This window comes from Kwoniella shivajii, chromosome 3, assembly GCF_035658355.1.
Source record: "Kwoniella shivajii chromosome 3, complete sequence".
In the NCBI taxonomy this organism is placed as follows: Eukaryota; Fungi; Basidiomycota; class Tremellomycetes; order Tremellales; family Cryptococcaceae; genus Kwoniella; species Kwoniella shivajii.
In genome coordinates, this window is record NC_085910.1 from 910,568 (window position 1) to 931,780 (window position 21,213).

The following is a 21,213-nucleotide window of genomic DNA, read 5'->3' on the forward strand; positions in this document are numbered from 1 at the left end:
CCCCCGAAAACTGTCATAATGAGGTTGTAATCTGAGCCCATCATTACTGTGTATGTATTGGTGAATTATATGTTGGAAAGAGGACATTTATCCTCTCCATAAATGCATTGAATGATCATAAAAAGAACAACTGGCAATTAACGTTTCGCCATTCTTATCTTTCTTTCTTGACCAATCTACACCATATGCTAAACTATCATGATCTTCAAATACTTTCACTACTTTTCCCCCTTCACCTTCTCCAGCAACATCAAGAGACGGATCATCACCTATGAGGGAAGAAGATAACCTAACAACCTTGAAGTTGTCGTGCATACATGCATTTAGGATATCGCCTTTCCTGGAAGACGACGGATGGAATCGAGTGCGCCATATACCTCCACCTAGAGCTATGGTTGTCAATGGTTCTCCAGGTGATCTAGTATCAAATATACGTAGTGATTCGTCGTAACTATATAGTTTAGCCAATCAGCGTGAGCACAAATTGATATTGGTTCACAACGATTGATGGCTTACCTTCCTACAGCTAACAGATTCGGCGTATGAGGTGATGATGTGATCGTTGTGACTCCGGCGTCGAAACTGAATTGAGTAGATGACATCAGCCCCGGTACGGTGTCAAAGGGTATGACCGTTTTGGAAGCTGGACTTACTTTTTATTCACAAATGTAGGTCTAAAGGTTTCTCTTATATCCCATCTTTTGAGTTTACAATCGTCTCCGCCTGTATTTTACATCATACGCCATATTAGCTTTCTGGCTTGGGCGTTTACATTCGGGCCAGGTGTGTATACGTCCACCTCCGTATGTCACAAGGAAGTTGAGACGCACCTGACCATACAGTATTGACATCCCAATTGTCAAAACTTGTGATCCAAGGTTCGTAGTCATGTGCTTTCCAAGTGGAATCTACTTGATATCCTGTCGGCGTAGGTATCAGATGAGCTAATGAGCCTGTCGATAGAGAAGTGATTATAGATGACGGGGAAGATCTATTCCAATCTGCATCAGTCAGAACACTGTATTGGGTAGCGGTAGCATTGGATTCTGATACAGGAGTAATCAGGAAGATACCCTTTACGCCAAATACGAAATTAGAAAGATGTAAAGGATTCATACGGTGAAGACAGACATGACGAGACGAGTATGAATGTACTTACGAGTCCAAACGATGTGACCAGTCCAAAGATAAACATAAAGTAGACTCCTCATCCACTTGAATCTGCTGTCTCTCTACCAGTCTCCTCTGAGCATCGAAGTCTCGTCAGCTCGGCTTTTGTGGACAGGATAGTAACATACTGTTTCTGTATCCAGCACATAGTAAGTTATATGTCCTTTGGCATCTGCTACTCCTAGGCTGGGACGGCCATCATCCAGCTTCGGCGACCTAGGACATTGAATTCTGTCAGCTTTGAATACAAGTCAAGATGACGAGGCTCGCATCTCATGACATAGTGAGAAATACGACAAGAAATACATCGGGAAGAGGAACGATAAAATGAGATGCAATGATTATAGCGGCAGTACAGGAAAGGTGGCGGGTGGACATGAAAATGAAGTTGGTAGGAAAGGAAGAGGTTAGAGGGGCCAAAAGAGAAGGAAGGGGGAAACGGAATGTGACTTACCATTTCGTATCCAATATAGCAGGAGTTTCTATTCTCCGTACTTCCGCCCTGTTAGCAGAAGTGTCAGTGAGAATCATCTACAGTTCGACATACGTCCAACACATCTACATCCAGTATGAGAATCATTCGATGTCAAGACCTTCGTTGACTTACAGTGTATCATCGTCATCAACATGATATAGTAACAACCTTCCTTTTCGTTGTGTGGGTTTACTGGGTCCCTCATCAACATCATCGTCATCGTCATCGTCACTTTCCTCTTCTCCTCGCTCTTTCTTTTCAAGCTGTGTAGGCTCGTGCAAAGATGCTTCTTCGGGTTTGATAATTTGATAAGTCCCACAAACGAATGAATCTTCATATCCCTCGAATGGACACCATTCTATCGAATCTGCAGAGTAGATAGTATCGACGTGCGCGAGAGAGATAGCTGTTTATCATACAGTGTCATCAGCGATGTCTAGCACAATCACATATATACTACATGGGAAGATCAGGTTCGAAGATTCACCTTGCATTATCATAGGCTGCAACCATGTCGCAGGAAAGAGAGACAATGACAAGAGGAGAATTTTGTGACGGAGCGAATCCATGTTTTCACTTTTTGGACATGGTCGGTGGAGGTTGTCCACATCGCCTTATGTATTCCTTTCGGGTATAAATGAAGAACGACAATCGAACTATGTTTATTGATAGTACGAAATTGCTATGCGATGATCAAGAAGTAGCAAGTAACAGGATATCGAGCATCGAGTACACTAGGTCATGCATGATAATCGAGCCTCAACGAATCGTACAAGGCGGTTTCAAACATTTTTGACATATAAGCTGAAACTATCAATATTTGAAGTATTTAACGAGTTATTTCCTAATCTATATTAATGGAATCAACATGCTCATACACTTTCCGCTTTATGAATCAAGGTGATATATATGTGTAGCATCTAAGCGTTGGCCTTTGCGGGGCCATTGTGACCTGATCTGGATGTAGGTGACATTTCCTCGTCTAATCCGTTTCTTGCTATTCTACCTTTTTGTCCAGGGAACCAAGTTGGAATTGAGATTGAAAGAATCAATATAAATGCTAAGCTGATATATCGAACAGCTTCATCAACACCAAACATACCAAGGAGCTGATCCAGAGATAAAAATCGATAGAGACTCACAATTCGAACACCATTTGTAACCCCCAAAATGCAGCTCGACTTCTTACGGGAGCACTAGAATTGGTAGAAAAAGTTTGAACCATCCTGTAAACTGCTACTACGATTAAACAAGCAGATGTCAAAACGATGAATGCTGTTCCCCTCGTGTCAAGTGTGAATCTTCTCCAAGTTAAGATGGCAGCGATGGCAACAACTGTTACAGCGCCTATGTGATGGTGCAGGGAATTAGTATATTGCTCACACGACACCAGACTGAGGACAAGCAGTTCCCACCATCCACTCCAGGTGAGGGAGAAAGACATAGTGAGAAAGAAATAACCTACCAAAGGACAAAACATTACTTGCTTGTCTCAGATGTTTCACGGTATTTAACTGGTCTGGGTTTTTGATGGCATTTGATATCAATGCAGATCCAGCAATAGCAGTTCCGATAGCTGCCAAAACGGTGAATTTAAGTAAACTATCGAAATAAAGAGTCTCATATTAGTGAAATGCTCATACCTTTATCTATCCATTAGATGACCCCACCAAAAGAGATAACTTACAGTGCTAATCTTCGTACCCATGTTGGTCGATCTTCTTCTGACAGATACGAGTCAATTTGCAATTTCCAACAAGCGACTACAGGTTCGATCAAAAACAAGAATCCGATTGAAACCAAGACTAATTCTGCGACTATAAAATTCCGGATTTTAACTGAATCAGCGAGAAAGCTTTGGACGTGGTATATTATCGGTACTCACTCAAAAGACCTTCACCATAAGTATTTTTCGACATATAAGCTCGAATAGCAAGCATCGCTATTCTACAAGTGTGGAATATCGTTGGTCGAATCAGGATCAAAGTCCTATCTGACTTTCTCGCCCATCTCCATAATAATAAAGGTGTAACCAAAACGTACTATATCACATCTAGTCAGATTTTTCCATTCTGTGGAAACTATCAGGTGATTACTTACAAGTACTAGGAAGACGATTGAAGGCGCCAGATCTGCTGAAGTTGGAAATCCTCCAGTAAAGTTGATATTGCTAATAGCGCTATAGCTAGGATCGGTAGATGTCGATGACATGGTAAGTAGTGATAGGTCGGTAGTAATTTGATTTCTTGTTGAAGGAGCTACTTGGTTATGAGGATATGATCAAAGTTGATACAGTATTCTATGTATTGAGCTGGTGGGTTAGTGATTCGGGGATTCGTTAGTGAGATGGGAAAATTGATATCTTATCGTTCTTCGTTGAATCAGTATATATACCTTGGTCCAGCTCATTCATCCCAATGAAAAGATGAGCTGTGCACATCATTATCGTCGGTACCGAGCTCGATCAAGCTAATGCTTAGACTAGGTTTTGTGCTTTACTTCTGAAACGATCAAACCGGTGTATCAAGTACGAAGGGGAGATTTCGAAGAATGCTCGCTATCATCTCGCTCCCCAGTTATTTCTTTTTGAACCCCCTCCGACGGTTCCTTAATTGGTGTTCTATTTTAAGAATCGATCGAAAGACTTAATTAAGCATGAGCTGAGCCATAGCCCATGCATGAGCTTTAGTTTGCAAACGCAGGATATCATCAGTAAGGGGAACACATCCCCGACATCACACCAAACTAGACCGTACCCGTAGCCCCTTAAGCTCGTCGTTGGCTTTAACCGCAATAGCTACCGACATCGGAAGCGAACGATACAGAACCACAATGATGTGTCATTATTGTCAGACCACTCGATCTTAGCGGGATCAGGTATATCGCGGACTCAATCGTGGGCTGGCTGTTTACGTAACTTTCCCTTTGTTTCCCGGCGGAATAAGCCGATGGCGTGAGGTTCGTGCAGGCAGCAATTGTGTGATCACGGAATAAGTGAATTAAGCAATTTGATGACAAAGAACATAGCAATTGACCAAGAGTAATGATAAAATTGCTAAGTTGTAAAATAGAAACCAAATAGATTGGAAGTGACCATTAACTAGTAGTTCAAAGACATCGTCACCACAAAAAACACTCTGCTACCCGAGAAAGCGAGAAAGGGAGATCAACAATAATCGCATTGTGTAAAATACAGCGAAATTCGCCATTGACGGATCCGGATTTTCCGCCTGAGCGAAGCACACGACTATACCTCGGCATCGCTCCAACCGCAACCTATTCATCCTTACGACGACAGCACAACAGCATTCAGTTTGCATAGAGCCGCAGAGCTGTATCACACTCATCAGATCGACATGGCTCATTCAGCTCGATTTTCGCATGCACAACAGCCCACTCAGGGAGATCTCGATGTCCTATCGTTTCTCACTTCCGACTCTACCAATCTAGGTCCCTTACCTTCTTCGCCTACTCGAAATCCCGGGCAACTACAAGGTCAAGGAAAGAAGGCATTACCTAGAAGAGATAGTCCAATGGACGCTCTGATGATCAGTGCTGTCATTGCCGGAAGTGAAAAGGTATCCAGACATCATTTTGGTCACGGCATGAGTCTGGGTGAGTGGAATCCTGATGGCATAAATCGCCTTGACACGCAGCACAGCTTGCTGAAATTGTCATTTATGTCTGTTGTCACAGCTCGAACAGGTGCTTATGCTTCGTGTGATGAATCAAGACCTTCATCGCCTTCATCTCACTCACCAAAGGTTGTTATGCGATCTACACAAGCACCTAGAAGTGAAAGATTACGTACATCATCTCAATCCCATTCTCCAAGTCAATCTACTTCTGCCATACCTATACCTTCATCTAAATCATCATCAAAAAGTCCGTCTATCTCTACTTCACCCCTTTCAAGCTCGATAGGTAAAGATCGACCTAAAAGAAAGATGTCGATGGATCCTACACCAATGTCTCAGACACTTCAATCAGCTTCACCTTCTTCGTCTTCCAATTATTTCCATCCTTCACATTCTTCGTTATCGATCTTGCCCACTCCTTTAGTAACATCGGGAAAGGCCTCTGCTGGCAAACCAAGAGTGAGATGTATGGCCCGGACTAGGATCCCAACACCTCACGGGGAAACATTCTTGCACATATATCATAATTCAGTGGATACAAAAGAACATTTAGCTATTGTCATTGATCCCATACAGTTGGATCCGAGGTCGAAAAAACTAGCTCCAAGAGGTAGAAAAGAAATCAGAAGTAAAAGTTTAGATGAAATCTGGAGACATGGGGAAACTGAAATGGAAAGAATCGTAAGAGGTGCTTATATAGGTAGACTCTTACCTGGTCAAACCGTATCAAATCCATCTTCGATTTCAGAAGAATCGCAAAACGACATCACTATGTCGTCTGATGAGATACAAGTACCACAAGAACAAGAAGACGTCAAACCGCTAGTCAGAATCCACTCAGAATGCTACACCGGTGAAACTATAGGTAGTATGAGGTGTGATTGTGGTGAACAACTAGACGAAGCATTGCGTCAAATCGCTTTACCTCAACATCTCAAATCACAAATCTCACAACAATACCACCAACAAATTCATCATCTTCACGATATTGACAGTTTGCCCACGCCTGATCCATCAAGATCTTCCTCTCCATCCTCTACAAGAAGTGTTCCCGGGAGAGGAGTCGTAATATACTTACGACAAGAAGGAAGAGGGATTGGTCTATTAGAAAAAATTAGAGCTTATAACTTACAAGATTTAGGTCACGATACAGTAACGGCCAACTTGTTGCTAGGACATGGAGCCGATGAGAGGAAATATGACGTGGCAGCTGAAATTCTACGAGATTTAGATTTAGCAAATCAAGGTATTAGATTATTAACCAACAACCCTGGAAAAGTTGAGGGTTTATCCCGAGAAGGTATAAAAATCGTTGAAAGAGTCGGTATGACACCAAGAGATTGGAAGTGTCAAACCGAGTCAACGAATCTAAATTACAAAGAAGAAGGAGATGACAACAACAACGAAGGTGAATATCATGCTTGGAGAGAAAGAAGAGCAGGTGTAGGTTTGATAGGTGCAGGTGCAGCTAAAGGTGCTGAATTGGAAAAGTACCTAAGAACAAAAGTTGAAAGAATGGGTCATAGTGAGTTTATACTTTCGTTTACCGAACATACGTGAACCTCATTTTGTCTCAAGCTAAATGATCATACTTTCTGTAGTGATTGAAATACCTGAAAATCTTGACAACACGTCACAATAAGATAGAGACATTGTATGCAATTCTTTGACTTCCTTTATTGTCGAGCAGGATATCGTACTGCCAAGGGCCTCCATATGGTTAGAATATATCCTGTGGAGATCAGACACAAACACATGAAAGCATTAAGCCATCTGAGCATGTGCTCCTTAGTGTCAGAATCAGACCGCTTGGTCTAAGATTACTTTTTGAGACCTTGGTGCGCTGATTGATCTCGTCCGAGGCTCCGAAGGGATGTGATGTTGTAAGAGCGGATCTACATTGGATGACATCGCCAAGACGTGTCATGTATCAGCCACTTTGTATGATAATTCAAATTAAGCGTAAGAAGAAAATGATATAACGTTCCGATTACGCGGTGTTGTGACACACTCGGATTTGACCGACAGCAAATCATCCGCAAGTCCGGATGCAACATATCAAACAGCCGTGATTCTAAATCTTCTGGACATTCGTCTCATGATTTTCCCCGTCGACTTTGTGTGAAGCTCGTCTGACTGATATGTCCAACATCTCCAAGTTTGCCGTTCTCTTTCGATCCACTCAAATGGGAAAAGGGAATCAATGAAATTTCCTTCTTTCAATGAGACACGATCAGATCAAGATCTTACAATATGGCAGGAAATAGAGCAGACGAAATCGGTCTAGAGCTATCTCTCTCACAAAGAGATAACGACAATACTTCATTGGACGATAATCTCACTTCCCGCGATATTGAGCAAGCTCATTCAAGCCAAAATGAAGGAAGGAACACATCGAAAAGCACTGTCACAGGGCCACAGTTTCAAAATCTGACAAATGTACAAACGAATTTGACTACATTGTCAAATAAGCCTTATTCCGTTTTCTCGCCTGGTCAGAAATGGTTCATAGTAATCTTCAGTTCTTTGGGAGCTATCTTCTCGTAGGTCTGGCTAAATTACGCCCCTACTCGGCTAGCATCATAGCAAAAGCTGATGGTATTGACCGCAATCAGACCCATCTCCATGAACATCTACGCTCCCGCTATCCCTTCATTGGCAAAGGCATTTGATACAACGATTGAGAAAATCAATTTGACGGTCACTATATACCTGTACGTGAATAGATATAACGCGTTGCGTGACCACTCGTGCTCATGAGAGCCGCTTCTACAGTGTCTTCCAAGCTATAACACCAACGATATGGGGTTCTGCAGGTGATTGTTATGGTCGCCGGTGAGGTTCTCTCTGTCTCTATCATGGATCTAACTTACACTTGATGTATGTTAGACCAGTATTCATCGTTTTACTTCTGGTTTACATGTCATCAAGTATCGGTTCGGCATTGTGCCCAACCTCTGCATATTGGCTCTTGATGGTCATGAGAGCCTTACAAGCAACCGGTGGATCCGCTCTAATTGCTGTAGGAGTTGGCGTTGTTTCGGATATTGCTATGCCTCAAGAAAGAGGTGTATATATAGGTGTATTTAATCTAGGTACAACTGTCGGTCCAGCACGTGAGTCACATCTCTTCTCATTACCTGAACTTGAATGTTTATTGATCAGCTAGGGAGCAGTCGGACCATTATTGGGAGGTATTTTCGCTTATACACTCGGATGGAGATCTATTTTCTGGTTTCTTTGCATCTTCTGCGGATGTGTCGTGATACCGATGATCTTGTAAGTTGACATAACACTTTAAAGCTCACAAACAAAGCTAAAGCATGACTTCCAGCTTTTTCCCCGAGACGCTCCGTGCACTTGTCGGTGACGGTTCACTACCGCCACCTTTACTTAACTGTACCCCAGCGGCGTTGTTGAGGCGAAAACGAGAATTGAAGCGATTGCAGGAGAATGGAGAAATTCCCCAAGAAATGGTCTCTGAACGTGCCAGGGTGAGTGGACCTCCGCTAGACAAACCCAAAGTCATTTGTAGAGAAATGATGTTGATTTCACACATATTCCAGTTCAAACCTTGGGCTTCTATCGTATTGGTCATTGAGCCTGAAATAGCTCTGATGTTCACTTGGGCATCGCTATACTATGCTTTGTGGTATGCTATACTGTACGTGATTTCGATTGATGTTTGTTTGTTTGTTTGATACGGGGTGCATGATACTGAAATTTCAATGTGGTATTCCAGAACGGTATTTACAACATTTCTGGAGAATGAATATCACGTCAACGAAGTTGTCATTGGTCTATGTTATCTGTGAGCACATCTCTGCCTACCGAGAGATAGCATCATTTCTTACCACCAATCATTGAATAGTCCTGGTGGTGTTGGAGCAGGGGTTTCCGGATTTTTCACCGGTAAAATAATGGATTTCTTTTATAGAAGAGAGAAAAGACGAGTAGGGGGGGATCATCGACAGAATCCTGACGAGTTTAGATTGGAAAGAGTCAGATTTATCATCTTACCATTTCAAGTTGGGTAGGTGATTTGCTACGCCATCTTGTCAGCACAAGATCAGAGGACTAAACGTAGGAACCAAACGTAGTACCATTTTATGTGCAATCTTAGGTCTGGCTTGGGGCGTAGAAGCTCATACTCACATTGCTGTTTTAATCGTCATGAATTTCTTCATCGGAATGGGCACAGGTTATCTCACTACAGGTAAGTTCCATCTTACCATTTTCGTCTATTTCGTTATCACAACGACGTCAAGGCTTACTTTTTCTTTTTGATGCTGGAATAGCGACGATCTACAGTATTGATCTATTCCCAGGTAAAGGCGGTGCTGTTACAGCGACAGTAAGTCTATATACCATGCATCACACTCCTACCGAGGATCTACCTAATGTTTGTCAATTCCCGCTAGTTCAATCTCATACGATGTGCGATGGGAGCAATTAGCACTTCGACTGTCCAACTAATTGTTAATCGAATGGGTGCTGGCTGGACTTTTGTCCTCATTGGTACTATATGTCTTGCAGCCACTCCCATACCTTTCATCGTGATCAAGTTTGGTCCCGGCTGGAGAAAAGCAAGGAGGGAGAAGATCGAGAGAAAGAGCGAAAGACCAAGTATAAGTACGGAAGATCATACGAAGTAATTGTTACAACGGAGTGTCGAGTCGGGCACACTGCTAGTTGCTCCCATTCTTAACGCGTATATGCATCTGGTATATGGAGTCGAACATGATTCAAATGAATTTGGAAAATGGATGGATGGTGAAAATAACGTATCATCGCCAAAACAGCTTACGCACGGACCGTGTGAACACACACGAAACCCAAATCAAAGTAAATGGGACAATCTTCGATATAAATTGATGTTTTTCTTTTTCATTATCTTTCTCTTCTTTCATTTCTTCTTCTCGCTATCCTTCTCCTTTCTTGGAGATTTATACTCTCTCTCTCTTCTCTTCGTTCTCTTGATCGAATATATCTGATAGTCTTGATCATTCTTGTGGAATTCTAGGGAATACTCTCTTCTACTGTACTAAACTCTATTTCGCTTTTTTATATTTTCCCAAACAAACCTCCTGGCTTCAAACTTCCAGTCCACCTCGAAATACGCTTCCTGTATTACAGACATTTTCAACGATTCGAAATCTTACTCACGTCTTCTTCTCTGAGATCCCCTTCCGATCTTCTTCGTTTGGCTGCGCCAATCGCTCTCCCACCCAAAAGCAGCAGAGTACACGGTACCCGACAGCGAACTCACTTTTAAGTCTTAAGTCAAGATGCCAACAGAAGTCACTCCTCGAGGTACTCTCACTCATATTGGAGGATGGAAGTTGGGCAAAACGCTCGGCAGAGGTGCATACGGTGAGCGATTTGGAATCCTTGACCCCAAAAAACCTAAATATTGACTCAAATACTGACTTCTCGTCAGCTCACGTTCGACTTGCCACTCATCCGAACGGGCATAAAGCGGCCTGTAAGATCCTGCCGGCTCTTCATCACACGCCGGGCCAGAAGGTAGATTGGGATGCGACAGTGGATGCGATGGAAGCACACAAAGAAGTAGTACTCCTCAAAGCTTTGTGCGGAGCTGGCGTTCCTGGAATCGTAGGTCTCGAAGGGGTGATGGAGGCAGATGGTTGGACGTAAGTCTTTCTATCACAATTGATCCTTTCTACCAAAGTGCGAAACACAAAGACCATGATTGACTGATTGGTACATTCGTCAGATACGTGTTCCTGACTTTATACCCACATTCCGCCTCCTCTCTCAAGCCGCCATGGGGTATGGAAGCTTTCACTATTTTCTTCAGAAGATTGCTCTTTATTGTAGACAATTTGCATCAGCTTAATGTCAGTCATGAAGATCTCAAACGCTCGAACGTTCTGGTAGATGCTCATGGACTTCCCGCATTGGTCGATTTTGGGTTTTCTCATTTTAAACCTGACGGTGGCCTAGTGAGGAGCGCTGGTGGAACACTCGACTACTCGAGTCCTGAAAAAGCCGCCGTAAGTCCAGGCGTTCTGTATCGTTGTTCTGTTCCTGAGACTCTTGCATAGGACATGCCCTACGATCCCAAGGCCAACGATGTTTGGGCAATGGCTATCCTCGCCTTCAAGTTACTCGGCTACCCCCATCCATATGCTTTCAATGATCCTGAAGAGATTAGCTCTCTTGTCAAGAAGCGTATTGTAGAAGGAGGACCTGTGTACCAGTTTTCTAAAAGAGCATTAAGGCCAGGTGGCATCGCCGAGCTCCTGATGGGCATGCTAGAGCGAGATCCCGGGCGGCGTTGGACGGTAGGTTCGCGAACTGCTTCGTTTCACATTCCCTGTTAGAGCTGACTGAGCCGCGTAGATATCTCAAGCCCTCGGACACCGATCACTCAAACGCAAGTACGGAAATCCTGCCCCATACGAGCTGCCATCATGCAATCTTTCTTTCATGCACAAAATCGACCCCTCAGTAGTTGATGATTTGTGCTTTCTCGCTTTCATGAGTGGCGAGTTCTTTTTATGCGAGACTCCAACCAAGATCGTTAACCGATTGCACGATAAACGACCTTGTTGGGAGAAAAGGTGGGCAGGAATGCTAGGCGCCTGGTCGAAGAGAGCCGAGATGGATTGGGAAGACATCCCTTCCCTAATCACGCCACTGAAAACAAGAAGTGGTGAGTGTGTCGGGCCATCTCAGTTGAATGAGCTAAAAATACACAAGCAGCGCCGGCCGAGCGCCTTCATCGAGCGGATGCCATTCCCGGAAGAGCCCTCAAAAAGATACAGCTCGTCCCACATGTAAGGACCAGATATCTTGGGTTGCTTCAACAGAGCTGAGACCGTTCATAGCAAAACATGAAAACATCGATTCGTGTACAAACTCCTCGTGAAATCCCGATCAGAAAGCAGAACGAAAATACACCTCCGAAACCAGCTCCCAAATCTCGGATCTACGGCATGAAAACAAGGAATCAATCTACCAGGAACATACTTGGCGACATATCTGACTCAATCGCCATAGAACAAAGTCAAAATGAGGATCTCAAAACAGGAACGTTAGCAAGGAAACCCAAATATGCATTGGCCAAGACCAAGGCAAAGAGCCCGGTCCATATCGACGAGGTCAGACCAAGACCAGCCAAAATCAAAGTCAAACACAAAGTTACGGAAGTGAGTAAGATTGCTCCAATAACCATTACTTTCATGGCTTCAAAATTCTAATAATTGATCACATCAGATGAACGTCATTCTCAGCAGCGATACTGAATTTTCCGAGCAAAGCTCGATTGCACCTCCAGCGGAAGACACTGAGAGGTCTTCTTCCACCTTCATACATCAAACAACCTCGCCTACCCTTGCGGTACTTGGGGCGACGGTCGAGACACCAATCGTTATTGACGGGTCTCCAAGTAGACTAACAACAAGGAAAGGCGATGACACCAGGGACAAAGGAACTGTCGCAAGTAAAGGTTGCCGAAAGAAACCACTTCGCCCGTGAGTGAATCGATGCATGACCACATTGCGCAGAACTCATACACCACTGAGCAGCCTTCACCACAATGTGAAAGCTACCACTAGCTTGTCAGCCGATACTGGTGAGCAAATGAGAAGTAGGTGTTGGCGGGGAAATCACATACTCATTCAGCTGTTAACAATAGGCCTTAAACTTGCTCCTCCCATAATCAAAACGCCTCGTCGACGTTCTCCCCGAGTTGAAAGTAGAGAAGGCATGACATCAAGGACCGGGTTAAGATAGTAAAACAGATCGGAATTGTGGATGTCAAGGGTGATAGAAGACAAATCACCAAATTGTAGAAAAGTCGTACCTGTTGTATTCCCCTCTCAAGATCGAATATGAAACGTCTCGTCATGTTGTAGTTAGCAATAATAACGAACAAAGCAGAATGGGTAAAAGTCAATCATGAATTTATACGTATTAAGTCATTCATGGTTCATCAAACATCCGTTAATTCTACTACAGATAAGGAAGAGGTATCTTAATTGCAGGGTATATTTTCCTTTAATCTTCGGAAACCGACAGTAAAGGAACCGTATTTTTGAATTCGCTTGATCTTCTTTTCTCGCTGAAAGATTGGATACCTTCCATTTCCATCTCCTCTTCGATATTGAGACGATACCCTTCGGGAGCTAAAGAAAACCCGCTTTCCCTCTTTTGATATTCTTTTTCTGATTCAAGCTGTTCAGACTTTGTCACTAAGCCTGTCCAATCCGATGAAGAGGAAGAAGGCGAGAACAAATCGCGGAATTCTTCCTCTACGAATAGTCGAGTTTGTTCCGATATAGTATGCTACGATTTACGAAAATCAGTATTAAGCGCTCAAACCAAGAGGAAGGTATAGATTTAGCTCACCAAAGCATCTAATACGTTCCAATTTTTGATTCCATCTTCATCCTCGTCATCCCCGCTTCCATTTCCATTCCCGTTTCCATGTCCATGTCCAAAAAGGTCGTCATCGGTATCAACATCATAACCATTGATCAATTTAACTGTTCTAACGGCTTTTCTAGTCATTTCACTCAATTTTTCGTTCTTGATTCTGATTTTCCTCAAAGCAATCTCACCATTTCTTGCCCCTGCGCCTGGAGGTGCAAAAGATCCAAAACCTGTGGTGCTCGATGGACTGGTCGGTGATATAGTTGGAAAACCGATACTTGTAGCAGATAAAACCTGATTAGGTGTAGATAGTAAATGTACAATCGCTCCGGTATTACTTGACTTTTCATTAATATGATTGTTGTTATTGTTATTGAGATTTCTTATTCCAGCTGAAGAAGGAAATCTATAATTCATTCCTACACCATCTTGGAATACGTCGAAAACAGGCTTTGATGCTCTTCTAGCTGATAATGCAGCAAAGGAAGGTCTAGCATATCCTCCGCTACCACTTCGGCTTCCAGTCCCACTTCCAGGCGCAGATAGAGAAGATTGACTTGGCATTCTACCATGACCTGACTTACCACTTGGAGGAGTATTCATAAATGGTGTTAAGAATTGTTGACCTTGACTCGGCATTCTTGAATGAGTTCCTGATTTAAATTCGGGTGTTAGTTGATTACTATTATTGATATTATGACTGGGTGCTCTGGAATGGGCATGGTGCTGTCCTGAATTTGCATTTGCATTTGAGGACAAATTCAAATTCGATATGTCAGGGAAAGCTGAACTTGGTAATCTTGAATGATATCCAGCTGAAGGAGTTCTAGCAGATGAGATTCTTCTTGCTCTGCCCAAAAGACTTGCCGTGTTGAAAGGTAATTGGGGCGGGTTCGATACCGACAATGACATCGACATCGATGTTGACATTTTACTTGAATGACCATAATTATAACTTAAACCAGGTGAAGGTGGATTCGATCTTTCGACCTCTTTATGTATAGTCAAAAGTGATGATTGTATTTTTGATCTTATATGTATCATTAATGGATTTTTATGTAATGATAAGAGTTCGAATAGTGACCACATCATCCAATCTACGATTCTGGGATTGGGCGTCACGATAGCTGATTCGGCAAACAAGGCATCACCATCTTCGATTACGCGTAATAGATATGATGAGATATATGTCCATAACCCTTTTACTGACGATATGCTTTCTGTAGCTCTAATAATGATTATCTTGATGATCTGAATTGTAAGAACCGCCGTTGCTGCTATGACTTGGTTGGTAGTGACATTTGTGGCTGTTTTGGTTTTTTGACGATCTCTCGGTTTCAGGATGTAATGTAAGAGCCTGATCCAGAGACTTGAATATACAGCTTCTCGGTCTACCTCTTGAGGGGTTTCAAGCAATAGACAAAGTGGTAATACCAATGATGCAAGTAAGCTGGCACCTGGAGGATGCCGTTCCAATGCTCCTAGGGCATCACCATTGAGAAAAACCGCGGCTGATAATAACCGAACGGCGCTCGATCGAAGTGGCACAATGAATGCCATGCTCTCCTCTGAAGCAGATGCTAACATTCTCACAGCCGGTTCGACATAATTATCCACTATTATAGATGTTATTTCCGTATCCAAATCAAATGATGATCTTTTGATCAGAGCCGTGATGGAGTCCAACACACCAGAAAAATCGACGACAGCAATGAACATTCTAAATAGCGGTGCTATATCTCTTAAGAACGGTGTAGGTCGACTCGAGGATAGATGAGTTTTGGCCAATGAGGTGACTATACTCGAGGCGGCTGGTCCAACTGATTCGGGTTGTTTTCGAAGTAAATCAAGTACCATATCCAAAGTCCTTTTGGTTGCTGAAGCACCTAGTTGTCCACCTGATCTTGCGAATGATTCTACCAAGAAAACGTACTCTCTTCTTGCACTTACCCAATCAGAAGTGGTCTCTTCTGAACCAGGATGGAAAGCTAGCATAGCAGCTTCGTCACCTGTTTTGCCTTTCTGTATGACCGATCCTAAAGCTTCAACACCTTCTCTGAGCAGATCTTGATTCTTGGGATCTTTGATGTGGGGTACCAAAGAAGCTAAGAGACGAAGGAAATTGGCTGCTCGAATTGTAGCTGGATTAGCTGCGATAACAGTGACGAACAGTTTGATGATATTCTCTTTAGGGAAAATGGTATCTTCCAGAGTAATCGAGACTTGCTTGGAAGCTTGTTTTTCAGTTGGACCTTGCCCAATTTCTGAGAAAGCAATCTCAGGTCCGGATAGCATTTGGACCAAAGCTTCAATTTCTTCTTGATTATTCAGATCTTTAATACCGGATGGTACACCAGATAAGTCGGTGTTACCCCTTGACAAACTTTCCAACAGCGAGTAAACCGCAGAAGCGTCATATTCACCTTCAGAAATGACAACACAAGTCTGGTGAACAAAAGAATCTTGATGTATTCTGTAAAAACCTCTAGAAGCATACTCTATGCAATCCCTTAGAGCTGTGTTACCCCCAGCGTATGTATCATACACGGGTCTCATGATAGTTGAGAAACCCATGGAGGTGAAAAGTCGTCGGAACCGAGCAGCACAGAGCATGAATACTCTCATTGCGTGAGCAGCAACTAGGATATCCTTTTGACCATGAATTCGAAGGATATTACCGACATTCGTCAGGAAATGCCGTAGTTCAGCACGATCATTATAATTCCTATTGACAGCTGAGAAGAGAGTTGAAACGAGTATCAACCAAGCCCGGGCAAATGGAAGGTGAGGGATGGAGTCTCCAATCTGAAGGTTTGAAAGCATCTTCTTGAATAAGTATACCTCTCTAGGATTCGCTCGAAGAGCTTCTGTGAGGATCAATAATTGAGAAGTTTGAATGTTGATCTGACCATCTCTCCAAGGAGCATGTACCTTGAATCCACCTTCGTCCTCATGTATCGATGCTGGTAAAAGGACGTGTTCCGCTTTGTTTTTTCGGATATCTCGAAGTGAGATTTCACTTGTACCGGGTACCAAACGAGAAATAGTAGCTAAAGCCAGAGCATGATGCTCGAAGTGAGGATTATTACGCAAAATCGTTTTCACATGGCCAACTAAAGCGTTTAGAGCAGCGTAGGCGAAGCCTGGTGTGAGGGTTGTGATTATACTATTCAATCGAGCAAGGGAACCAACGAAATCATCAACGAAACCTTCTGCGATGGGTCGCAGCAGACCAGTCGGATCATCTCTCTGTAACAGTTTCACGAGCTCCTGAGAAGTCGTACTGATTGACCCGTCAATCTCGCCGGCGAGAGTACAGGCTTGTTGATTAATGACAGACAACAGAGTGGGCGAGAAAACGGCTTTTCTCCGTTTGGAAGTAAAAGAGTTCCCTGATCCGCTTGATCCCCTTCTGGTAAGTGATCGCATCGGACTAGGTGTTCGTTCGACATTCATTCCTTCTTGCTGATACTGTAAGGCTGGTAGACTGGATACAGGGACTTGTTCCCAATCGGATTTAGCTTGCAGAGATTCATCTTCACTCCATCCCAGCTCCATTAGTCGTTGTCTGAGCTCGAGGGGTAAAGTTCTACCAAACTTTTGAAGTGCAGCGTCTTGCAAATCTTGCGAAGGTACCCAGTCTGGAGAACCAATTTCGGTCGCAACGAATTCGAGAGTTTTTGAAGTGAATTGGAATATCGGTCCTCGTCGATCCGTGAGAATTCTTTGCGCTAGAACTTGGAATCGCCATCCAAAAAGCATAGCGATTTTGCTCAAGGCATGATTTCGTATAAAGCTGTGAGAACTGGTCAAATCAGAAATGATGATTGCTCGTAAGCTTGCAGGGATTTTCTCTGCACATTTCTCTATGAGGAACGTTAAAGCTTTTCGAGAGGGTCGAGAGGAGTCATAATAATGCCACAGTCTAGGAAGAAGAGCTTCCCAGTCCTCATTTGATAAAGTTGCATGTATAGTGACCAGGAGGAAGGGTGCGATTTTAGCGAAAGACGTATCGAAAATGACGCGTTTCTTATCTGAAAGAAGATGTAAACTATCACGTTTAAGAGAGTTGCTGGTCCATTTTGCTGGAGGGGAGTTTAACATTGGCGTGGACTTGTCTTGGGCGTCTACGATTGCCGCTATACTCGTAAAAGTACTCTTGAGAGCCACAAGCTGCTCGTTGTCTGAATCAATTTCCGCGTTACGGTACGGATCAGCTGAAGCGATGTCGATAAACCATTTCATAATCAATTTCATCCAAGAAGACCTGTCGTACAGTATAATCAGCTACGTTTATGCTCCATCAATGCGTGAATCTTACTTCTTAATCGACGACGTCTTGGCCCTCATTTTGAGAAATAGCTGACTTATCAGACTTCGATAACCTTCAGGTAGAGACCCATCTTTTTCTTCAGCCTCTAAGAACACCGATAATCTAGCTTCTATGCCTTCTATGAAAGCCCTCAGTCTACTCCCTGAACCAGCAGGTTCGTGAACATTCTCAAGAGCTTCTATGAATCCAATCAATACAGCATATCTACCTAATTTTACGTTGATCGTTGTCTTTTCTCCTTCTTTTCCTTTGCCCTTGGGTTGTTTAGGCGTGACATCGCCCATCAGCACAATGGCCATCATATGAGGATCCGCACGGGTCCAGAATTTAGCAGGCCCAAGAAGCTCGGACATTGTGTGAACTAATTTGAGATTCGGCAATAGGGAGGTAGATGATATAGCTGCAGAACAACTGAATAATGGTTTATATAGTAGTTGGGGATTTGATTTTGACAGCCAAGTTAGGAAAGGCTTAGCTTCGTCTGAGGCGATCGACTGCGAAACGAGGCGCTGTCTGGTAATCAGCAAGCAGGCACATCCCAAGCGATAGTATAACGAGACCTACTTCGAATAAAGCATTCACGCATTCTTTCCCAATGTGTGTAAGTTGTTGGGTTTGCAGAAAGGACTGGATCATCCTACACACTACCCCAAGTGGGCCATTTGCGACCTTTCGTATCAGTCAGATTCTTCCTATATATGACTTACAACTCGTTTAGCAGCGCCGTCAAAATGGCCTTTCCATACTGCTTTAGCGCTATAGCTCGCTAGTGTCTCTCTATGTTCGGTTACTGAAGCTTTGCTTCCCTTATTAGGTTCCATTGCGATCCTAAAAGGATCCTTGTCTACTTCCGTCCTCGTAGGCTGCAACTTATGGCCCTGTAGTTCAAGTTCGAAAAGGAATGCAGCCATTGATGTGACCAGAGCACCATCTTCATCTGGTAAATGCTCGACTTCTAAGATCAAAATGTCTCTTGCCGATCGCCATAATCGAGTAGCCAGTGGCACATCAGTTGAGGACGATATAAGAGACGAATAAGAAGTGAAGAATAAGGATAGAGATCGAGATCGCAGATTCAAGATGAGTGGTGGGGTGGCATGAAGAATCGGTGGAGGGTAAAAGCGCTGTAACGGCAAATGAAGTAGTGATAAGTATCAGCCTTAAGGGCAAAAATTGGGAATCTAGCTCACCTGAAGGACCTGGCCTTTTTCGATCAACAACCAAGGAGCTAGAAATGGTTGAGTCCCAATGATCATTCCCACAGCCATCCAGACCAATTCTTTATCTATCCCACCCATTGATCCCCCTAATTCCAACGAACCCAAGAGTTCCACTAAAGAAGTTTCTTCCAGGTCGATAATATCACCTTCACTCAAATCTGCCAAGAATCCGTTAATCATCTGCAAGTGATCCTCGTTTCCGTATCCCGACATTTCTACTGCATAGAGTAGTTGAATGAGGGCGCCAGCTAGACTTATGAAAGCCAGAGCGGAACGAGGCCTATCTGGACCTCTAGGTAAAGTTGAATCAGGATGCAGAAATCTGTTTAGCAAAGCTAGACCTCGATTTCTCAATTGTCGATCATCACCTAACAAAGCTCTCGAAAGCCATAACCACCTTTCTAATTCTTCGTCAGCATTATCTGCAGCCCAACTTTTTACCACGACACCAAAGACTTCCAGAGCTTGTTGTCTCTCCCCATCTGTAGAAGTTGAATCTTGAAGGAAAGCAGAGCCCAGTTCAGCTAATATAGCAGAGTGATGTGGACATGTTCTTGACCATGGTTTTTTGGCTCTTGCAGCAGGTAGATGTTTATGTAATTCCATGAGTAAAGGTGCAAAGGCTGAAAATTCAGGATCGAAAGTGAATTTTTGACTTGATGTATGGACTGAAGTATGCATTGAAACTGCACTAGATTTCGTGTCTGCTTGATAACGAGTTTTTAGATCTTTCCCATAACCTAATTTTGCTAATCTTCTTTTACTTTCTTCCAACGCACACGCATCAAGACACGTTTTCACGTCTCTGGCGAATTTACGTCTCTCTCTAGTGATTGACTCTTTCTCCTCTTTAGATAGATCGTGCAAGCCTGCCATGATTCCCATCATTGAATTCCTCCTGTCGTTGTATCCAATCACATTTTCCGCTGCATGTCGGAATCCAAATCTTCCGGCTGCCTTTGATACTAAGCCAGTCATTTTCTTGGCTGGATGACGACCGTGGTGCTGAGGAACCCTCTCTTCCACGGGTGTAGGAGCGATGACATGGGATCTAACTTGCTGCCAGTGTTTCATACCCGGTGATACAGCTCTGGTCGGCGAGGAAGTGGTTGAAGTCATAAGATTACTTGTGTTTAGGCGAGACGGTTTAGGCTTTGTCTTGGTTTTAGGTGGAGAGGTAATACCTGTCGGTGTCGAGGGACGGGAAACAATGAAACCCGTTGGTGTAGATGGTCGCTTGTTATCAGGGAGTGTCTGAGCACGATTCTTCGAAGTCTCTCGACTCATAGGAAGAGCAGTAATGGTCTGAGCATGACTCGGAGGCTGAAATGAAGGAGACACCGCACGAGGTGGTGGTCTTATTCCATGCTGTGATGATAGTTGGACCCCTTCATTCTCTTCATCATCCTTGCTCGAGCTTCTCAATGGTTCGAGCCGGGGCGAGCTATCTGGACTAGTCGTGAAATCATGTTCAGTGTCGATCAAAGCATCAAGGGGTGATTCGAAAGGTGATTCTCTCGAAGTTGTCAAGAGTTTGCTCAATGATCCGAAAGAGCTTTGTTGGCGCAGCGATGGTGCGCTCGATTTAGGTAAAGATGACGCCGAAGTCACACGGGAGGAGCCGGGCGATCCACGGAGTGGAAGAGGAGGTGGTCTAGGACCAGAAGGAATCCTTTTACCTTGACGAAGGGATGGAGGCGGGGAAGTTTGGTCGGCCATGTTGTTTCACTTATCCTCCGCGCCTCTGCAAGCGTATCACAGTGTCCATCATTTGTCGTATCAAGACCTGACAAGACGGGAAATTGCCAATTTTTCGCCAGTAGCGGTTCTGCACTATTGCTCTTGATCACACCGTTGCTCGTGTTATCAAGTTATCATGTTCTTGATGTCGATGATTTTGCTACGCGTTTTACCATTCTTTTTGTCTTTGTCTTGCCTCCACAGCATGCACCGGAATCAAAATTCGACTGAGAAATG

General features: G+C 43.5%; 6 protein-coding genes across 6 annotated transcripts; 3 read left to right on the top strand and 3 right to left on the bottom strand.

The window, feature by feature from the left end:
* Positions 1-87: 87 nt before the first annotated feature.
* IL334_002542 (uncharacterized protein) lies at positions 88-2,145 on the bottom strand (the record flags this gene model as incomplete). The annotated part of the gene is made up of 9 exons (XM_062934286.1): positions 88-451; positions 517-582; positions 654-723; positions 831-991; positions 1,160-1,245; positions 1,299-1,386; positions 1,625-1,672; positions 1,778-2,051; positions 2,133-2,145. 9 exons carry the CDS (start codon positions 2,143-2,145, stop codon positions 88-90), a joined length of 1,170 nt encoding a protein of 389 aa, XP_062790337.1.
* Positions 2,146-2,565: 420 nt separating this feature from the next.
* On the bottom strand, positions 2,566-3,856 carry IL334_002543 (uncharacterized protein; the record flags this gene model as incomplete). The annotated part of the gene is made up of 6 exons (XM_062934287.1): positions 2,566-2,710; positions 2,788-2,992; positions 3,111-3,247; positions 3,333-3,462; positions 3,531-3,687; positions 3,746-3,856. The coding sequence occupies 6 exons, from the start codon at positions 3,854-3,856 to the stop codon at positions 2,566-2,568; spliced, it is 885 nt and encodes a 294-aa protein (XP_062790338.1).
* Positions 3,857-5,001: 1,145 nt separating this feature from the next.
* Positions 5,002-6,925, top strand: IL334_002544 (GTP cyclohydrolase II; the record flags this gene model as incomplete). The annotated part of the gene is made up of 3 exons (XM_062934288.1): positions 5,002-5,260; positions 5,342-6,808; positions 6,885-6,925. 3 exons carry the CDS (start codon positions 5,002-5,004, stop codon positions 6,923-6,925), a joined length of 1,767 nt encoding a protein of 588 aa, XP_062790339.1.
* Positions 6,926-7,536: 611 nt separating this feature from the next.
* On the top strand, positions 7,537-9,938 carry IL334_002545 (uncharacterized protein; the record flags this gene model as incomplete). The annotated part of the gene is made up of 12 exons (XM_062934289.1): positions 7,537-7,826; positions 7,899-7,997; positions 8,059-8,118; positions 8,173-8,399; positions 8,460-8,562; positions 8,618-8,777; positions 8,850-8,947; positions 9,026-9,094; positions 9,155-9,316; positions 9,384-9,499; positions 9,582-9,637; positions 9,705-9,938. 12 exons carry the CDS (start codon positions 7,537-7,539, stop codon positions 9,936-9,938), a joined length of 1,674 nt encoding a protein of 557 aa, XP_062790340.1.
* Positions 9,939-10,571: 633 nt separating this feature from the next.
* Positions 10,572-13,044, top strand: IL334_002546 (uncharacterized protein; the record flags this gene model as incomplete). The annotated part of the gene is made up of 10 exons (XM_062934290.1): positions 10,572-10,656; positions 10,724-10,937; positions 11,021-11,300; positions 11,352-11,591; positions 11,650-11,962; positions 12,013-12,086; positions 12,138-12,458; positions 12,526-12,782; positions 12,837-12,898; positions 12,947-13,044. The coding sequence occupies 10 exons, from the start codon at positions 10,572-10,574 to the stop codon at positions 13,042-13,044; spliced, it is 1,944 nt and encodes a 647-aa protein (XP_062790341.1).
* A 264-nt stretch (positions 13,045-13,308) lies between these two features.
* IL334_002547 (uncharacterized protein) lies at positions 13,309-20,955 on the bottom strand (the record flags this gene model as incomplete). The annotated part of the gene is made up of 6 exons (XM_062934291.1): positions 13,309-13,596; positions 13,660-17,950; positions 18,005-18,525; positions 18,581-18,643; positions 18,724-19,140; positions 19,207-20,955. The coding sequence occupies 6 exons, from the start codon at positions 20,953-20,955 to the stop codon at positions 13,309-13,311; spliced, it is 7,329 nt and encodes a 2,442-aa protein (XP_062790342.1).
* Positions 20,956-21,213: the final 258 nt, after the last annotated feature.